The following is a 7,500-nucleotide window of genomic DNA, read 5'->3' on the forward strand; positions in this document are numbered from 1 at the left end:
TCTAAATATAGATTTGACTTTTGACCCTCTCCATGTCAACAGATGCCAGATTGTTTACATCTGTTGTCAACAAAGCAATGCGTGATATTGTTTATAATGTCGAGTTTTAAAACAATTTCAACATCATTAAGTGTCTCGAGTTATATCTCCCCCCCCCCCCCCCTCTTATCTCTTTCTTTGACGAATGCACATTGTAAACGCGAGTCTCCTTGATGCTTTGATGTAGGAGTGAAAGTAATTTTTTAAAAATGAAATTATTTCTCTGTAGATAGATGTTTTAAGGGAAATTCTTCTTTACGGTCTATGTCGACAGAAGACCGAGAAAACTCAGTCGAAAGCCGCAGTGCAGCGCCGCAAAGTAAGTTATTGGAGTTGATTTTCTTCCGTGTGCACGGGACTTGGAACTGACTTAATTATTTATGTCAAGTGTGTACAACGTGTACACTTTGCTGTCTTATTTTGATCTCTCTCAGGGTGGCAATTTTAGTGAGTAGCACGAATCTCGTAAAATGTAAACCCCTGGTCAAGTCTGTGGGCAAATTCAGTGATCGTAATCACAAAATAATACACTGTGATTATGTAAACCATCCAAATGTTCACCCATCCCAGACCCTTCGTTTTTTATATACAGTAAAGAAGAAAAATCCCAAAGTATTGTACTATAATCGACGTGCACATATATGCAGATCTGACATCCGAACCCACCTATGGGCCTATTTTAACATTGTTGTACTGGACAATATTTTGCGTCATTTTTGTTGTTGTTGACATTTCCATTACAACAATCAAGTCATAAGGAATGGTGTTTTCAGACCTGAAAATACGTACAAGTCGACTGTAACCGATCAAAAAAAATCGGCTTAACGTCACCAACATAATACTTCTTATTATTATCACTATCACCACCACCACCACCACAACCACCACCATCATCATAATCATCATCATCACTTCACCATCGCCATAAATATCACCATCATCATAATCATCATCATCATTCATCATCATCATCATCATCATCATCATAGCAAGATAGGTTTGGTTTGTGTTGTGTGTTGTGTTGTGTGTGTGTGTATGTGTGTGTGTGTGTGTGTGTGTGTGCTTGTGTGTGTGAATGAGTATGTTTCAGCCAAAGTAATTTGTAATTTAAGCGCTTAGAGTCTGGTGTCTCGGAGTTATAATATAGCGCTATATAAGTTTTCAGCATTATTATTATTATTATTATATCATCATCATCATCGTCGTCGTCGTTATTATCATTATTATTGTCATCACCATCATTATTTTTAACGATTGTTTTGATTGTTCAGACATCAAGATCTTACTCCGAGGCAAAGCTCATACAGAATGGAAGATCACTCGTGCTGGAGAGAGAAGGACGATGAAACAAGATGAGACGTATATGGAGGAGAAAATGTTGTTGTGGGGAAAAGGTAGGTTCTAGATGGATTGATGGATAGGTGGATGTGTGGGTGGATGCATGGAAGGATGGGTGGGTGGATGGATGGTTTTATGTATGGTTTATGAATGAATGGATGGATGGCTGTTTGTATGTCATATGAATGGCTGGATGGATGGATAGGTTGGTGGGTGGATGGCTGAATGTATGTCATTTGGATGGATGGATGGATGGATGGATGGCTGGCTGTATGTATGTCACATGGATTGATGGATGGAGGGCTGTTTGTATGTCCTATAGATGGATGGATGGATAGGTGGATGGATGGATGGCTGTATGTATGTCATTTGGATGGATGGATAGATGGGTGGCTGTATATATGTCATATGGATGGATAGTTGGATGGATCAAAATGCACAATACAAACGAATAAACAAAGAACACATCTGACATGATCCATCAATCAAGATGTTAGTTGTACTTTAATTTGAAAACGGCCAGATTTACAAAATTCGAGACATAATATATAGTTTGATGAACGACAATCATTTTCTTCAATGGAGTAGCTATCTAGATTAATTCAAACACAATTGTTACAATTTTGACTTCAAAGTCATTATTCAGTGTCAGGTAGGCCTATTCCCGACATAATACCCTTTTGACAAATTAGTTTGTAGGCACTTGTGTTAGATAAAGGTATGAAAAGTGTGTATAAAATAGTGCCAAACAAAGCAAGAAAGAAAAATACAAGAAAAAAAAAAAGGGCCGTCTACCCCCCTTCCCCCACCCCCACCAAAAAATCAGCCTATCTAGATTGGGTATCGAACCTCAGATCTCCCAGTCGAGGCAGACTAATTTTCTGGCGTTTTTTTTTGGGTGGGGTGGGGGGGGGGGGGGTTGTCTTTTTGTTTGTTTTGTTTGTTTTTGTCTGGCCCTTTTTCATTCACACTTTTTCAGATCTTTATCGTGTTGAGCCGACACAAAATATTTTTTTTTTAAGTCACTGTATCGGTGTGTATTGATGCGTGCGATAAAACTCCAGGGAGTTGCGATGGCAGAAAACACGAATTGCCAAGAGTGAGTAATCCACGTGGCCTTGTGAAATCCATGGATTATTCATTCAGGACGAGGAAAGAAGACAAGTTACGGTCTGAGTCTTTCATAAGAAACCAAATAGACCTTTCCTGTTTCCAAGTTGAGTTGGTGCTTTATTTTCGTTGTTATTTATGTTGCTATTTTTTTTCTTTTTGTTGCTGTTTTTTCCCTGTTTTTTTGTTTGCTTTGTTTTGTTTTTGTTTGTTTAGTTTTGTTTTATTACCTGTACTCCTTTTTCCACAATACAATAACCGGGCAGCTGAGATTGTTAGATATGGCATAACGTACTTATCAAAAGACTAGTGTTCTATCCAAAGGTTGGCAAGCAATTGATTATTTAACGTCACAGAGACCGTGATAAACTGCGGTTACATGAGTTTCCAGGCTCTAAGGGACTTTACTACGAATAAAAAATGCCATCGTCTCAAATCGGTATTATGTCAGAGGGAACAAAATGCCAAAAATGGACTTTATTGGTGCTGTACGCTTGGCTAAGAAACTCATAACATTGCCATCCGAATATATAACGGACCAACACACAAAACTGTATAACGTTGAACGTTCATAGTCTGGTTAATACAGTTTGGTGAGAATTACTCATAAACGTGGATGGCAAAAAAACAATAACAAAAACCTGAGTGACGTCATCTTCATTCTATCTATAACTGAAATGACCAATTCAATGATTTAAAAAAAAAACAAAAAAACAACAAACAATCAAAACAAAATTAAAAAAATATTTTTTTTAGCTTTTATACAGAGCAATAATATCGACGACTAAACGTGCAAAGCACTTTACAAAGGGTCCCTGACCAAAAGCAACACCGAACATTTAAAACGAGACATGACGCCTGTTAGGGGATATTACAATTTTTTTTTTCACGACAGAAACAACGCGGTTAACGACCAGATACGCATTTTACACCTGAGCACGGTGAGAGAATGAGAGTAAAGAGCCTTTTCCAAGGACCGTCCGATCCCAAAGCGAGTGTCATACTACATGACTATATAGCCGCAGCAAAAGAAAAAAAATTGGTCTCTTTAAGAAACTTATTTATTCTCATCAATACAACTTATAAATCGATCCAAGTCTTAATTCAGTTGACTGAAAATTATTATTTTTAAAAATTTATTTTAGCAATTAAACCACTCAGACAAAATATCATTTTGAGGCGATAGGTCACATTTATAACTGAATGAATTTATATTGAATGAATGTAGTCGACGTCAATCTGCTCTTCGTTTTGGTTTTGAGACCGCCATTTGGGCTATTAGTTCTCACCAAATTCTCACAATCAAACTTGATATAAACGTTTAAGGTTTCACGTAGTCTTGTATGTCGGCATGTTGATTTCGCAGGAAGAAATTAAATGTTGAGTATTTTACTTAAACGCATTATAAGATATGCCTATTGATGCAGTGCGTTAAGTAAAATACTCACAATATCTGCCCGTCAGATGAAACGTACCAACACACAAAACTATGTGTAACCTCAAACGTTTATAGACAGATTGACAGATTTTAATGCGGAACTAGAATCCAACTTGTGGTTTAAAACAATAACAAAGAGCCGAGTGACGTCATCTTCATACCATCTATAAGCGTCTAATGTTACACTTAGTTTGTGTAGGCAGGGTCAGCGTGGCACAGCGGCCTGGTCCTTGTTTCGTACCCAGAGACTACCGCGTTCAACTCTCTGGTGTGGCCGTGAGGCAGTCACATCGCTCCAGCTCATTTTTATGGCGCTGCACTGCGGGTGATGCCTGAATTATTCCAGTCTTACATTGGAATAATCCCTAAAGACAAACTTCCCTTTGGGAATGAATCAAAAGAATTTATCTATTATTGTATATATATTATATATATATATATATATATTATATATATATATATATATATATATATATTATATATATATATATTATTTAAAATATTTACCACAATGTTTGGGGCAGTCTACATCAATGTTTCAGGCTTAATTTGCCATCTTCAGGAGTCCTGAAGATGGCAAATTAAGCCTGAAACATTGATGTAGACTGCCCCAAACATTGTGGTAAATATTTTAAATAATAATTCGCTCCATTACTACATGTCGAGCACTTTTCGTACCATATTTGTATCAAACACGATTCAATATATATATATATATATATATATATATATATATATATGGCACGATTGATCTGGCGGGCATGGTTGGCGACTATTTTACCTAAACGCATAACATCAATATTCTATAATAAATAATTAATATCTATATTTTCTATCAGAGGACAACGACTCAAGCCACGGGGTGCCAATTTTGACCAGGGGAAGACACCACTACCCATTCAACTTCCTGTTACCGGACTCGGCATTGCCGTGTTCGTTTGAGAGTAAGATTGGAACCATCCGTTACTACGTCCGAGTCAACATCAACATTCCCTACGCCTCCTGCCCACAGAGTATGAAATATTTCACCATTATTGGACCCCGACTTGACTGTATGGATGAACGATTTCTGGTAGGTTCTGTCTCCTCATTTGGTCGACCTAGTGATCATCTATTAACTACCCCATCATCATCATTATTGTTATTACAATTATTAATATCATCATCATCATCATCATCATCATCATCATCATCATCATCATCATCATCATCATCATCATCATTATTATTATTATTATCATCATCATCATCATCATCATCATCATCATCATCATCATCATCATCATCATCATCATCATCATCATCATCATCATCATCATTATTATAATATCGCTCTAAAGGCGTCATATCTCGTTGAAATGTTATGTATTGCTGCATGGGACCCCTTACGAAGCACTTTGTTGAGCACGTTTAGTGGAAATTGCCCTATATAAATGTTCGATTTTTTTCTGATTGAGGGGGGGGGGGGGGGGGGATCAAATCATTGCCTTGTCTTAAGCCTACCGGTGTCAGGAGGTCTACATATTGGACGGTCAGACTCGCTGTTCTCCAGAAATTCCATTCCGTACCATGTCTTTCTGATTCTATCATTGCTTTGGGGGAGGAGGCCAAGCTTTCTTTTTTCCCTCTGGGGCCCACGTCAAGACAACTTCAATGATTCTTCAAGCAAAGCATATCTATTATTTAAAAAAAAATTGGGTTAGGGGCTTGAAATTGTTCCGTACAGCCCATGTGGGATTTTTGCCAACAAGCACAGAGTTAATGCAAAATCTAATAGGGCTAATTCAAATTATAAAACTATTTTTTCAAATTGATCTATTACCCGTTGACTCAAATGGTCATTTAGAATATCTACTTAGACATCATGATCGGACCTTAATTTGACCTTTGCCTTGGAAATTGCCATCTGATCAATTAAATTCCACCTTCCCGTTAGGTCACGTGCCTTACTTTTTCTTCTTTCAGGTCCCAGTGCAAGCCTTAGCAAAACGTAACTCGTGTAGTCTGTGTTGTGGGAAAGGGCCGTTGGTTTTGAGGGCCTCCATGGATAGGACTTCATACATGTGTGGAGAGCAAATCAAATTGAAGGCCGATATCCAAAACGGAAGTGACACAGAAGTCTGGGTTGTTTGCAAGCTGGTGCAAGTAAGACTACTTTTTCTCCGATTCGAACACGTCTTGATATTATTTCGAAATAAAGAATAATAATAAAAACTTGTTTAGCGCTGTTGGCTTGTGACCCTTTACAAAGCGCTTTGAGCATGTTTAGTGAATATTGCGCTATGTATAATTTCAAGTTTTAAAAAACATTTTTAGATGGCAAATAGTTCCTTTGGGATTCATAATTTTTGGCAACTTGAATTTGTAAACCTTTTCGGATCTTAACAGATTATATAAATACTTCGTTAGGTCTGTGATTCGTTTTGAAACAAAGACAAGCTATGTTGAGCATAATCAGTGACCGGATGGGTGAAAATATTAAATTAATGGGTGATTATATTCAATTTCTGGCTCTACAGTTTTGCCCTTAGTTAAGGCATTTTACTTGCAATACCCCACTTAGCTCATATGTATAGGTACATGGCTATATGCATGACGGATACTTTAAGATTCTTGGTTAATTTGCGTTGACCGCTTGGGGGAATAAATGAAGAGCTTTGATGATGGTAAATCTGAGGAAAATGCGCTTTATAAATTCATGATTAATTTTCTTCATATTTGGTTATCTTGGAAATGTTAAAATTCATTTGACTTTCCTTACACCACAATAGGATCACCGACAATTGTCAAAACAATTTAGGGTTATAATTTTTTTTAATTCCCTATATTCATCACCAGGAAGAAATTTGTTTATGGGGTCTATTTCAAAAGAAGACTGAAATAACCCAGGTGCCAGCCGCAGTGCAGCCTCTTGTTTATTATTATTTTTAAAAAAAGATAAACATATTTTTTAAAATTCTGGACATATTTCAAATCGTTGCACAATCTTAGGAATGCGCGGTGGAAACAAATTTCGGGTTCCAAAAAGAAAGAGTACAAGAAATCTTTTTATTCTACCCCTCAAACGATTCTGATTTCGTTATTTCTGAATAAAAGATATTTTAACAATAGTTATTTAAATGATACCAGTTGTCGTCTGCTATGTTAAGTTAAATTCAAGGCTTGACAGCCTGACATCACAAATTGCTTTTGTAAACTTTGATATCATTACACGTCACTATGGTTTGATAGGGAGCTACGTGCACAAATAAGTAGGTCTGGTAACTGAACACAACGGAAATGTGGAGCTGATTTAACATTGGTGTAATGGACGTTATATTGCGTTGGTTTGAGAATATTTCCATCATAACAATGAGACCATAAAAATTTGGGTTATCACACTTGCATCACACGTCGATGGAGAGGGAAATTATAATATAAGTTTCTTCTGTAGAATTTAGAATTTGATTAATGTTCAGATTTCAATGTGTTTTTTTCTTTTCAGTATGTAGAATTCTTCATTAACAAAGGCGTTCTAGGCTTGACCAAAGAGGTGCGTCACACGGTTCTGGAAGCTCAGAGTGACAAAGTCCCCG

At 36.9% G+C, this 7,500-nt stretch overlaps 1 protein-coding gene across 2 annotated transcripts in view; it reads left to right on the plus strand.

Moving 5' to 3' along the window:
• LOC144963128 (uncharacterized) overlaps positions 1-7,500 on the plus strand; it is a 30,130-nt gene that overhangs the window by 15,262 nt on the left and 7,368 nt on the right. For both annotated transcript variants that reach the window (XM_078896796.1, XM_078896797.1), the window contains exons 3-6: positions 1,311-1,433; positions 4,765-4,997; positions 5,891-6,070; positions 7,410-7,500. The exon at positions 7,410-7,500 is cut by the window's right edge and continues 110 nt beyond it. In XM_078896796.1, the coding sequence (XP_078752922.1) occupies positions 1,311-1,433; positions 4,765-4,997; positions 5,891-6,070; positions 7,410-7,500 (627 nt within the window). The remainder of the gene's footprint in view (positions 1-1,310; positions 1,434-4,764; positions 4,998-5,890; positions 6,071-7,409) is intronic.

This window comes from Berghia stephanieae, chromosome 1, assembly GCF_034508935.2.
Source record: "Berghia stephanieae isolate SIO BIC M18660-M18661 chromosome 1, UCSD_Bste_1.3, whole genome shotgun sequence".
NCBI classification, from domain to species: Eukaryota; Metazoa; Mollusca; class Gastropoda; order Nudibranchia; family Aeolidiidae; genus Berghia; species Berghia stephanieae.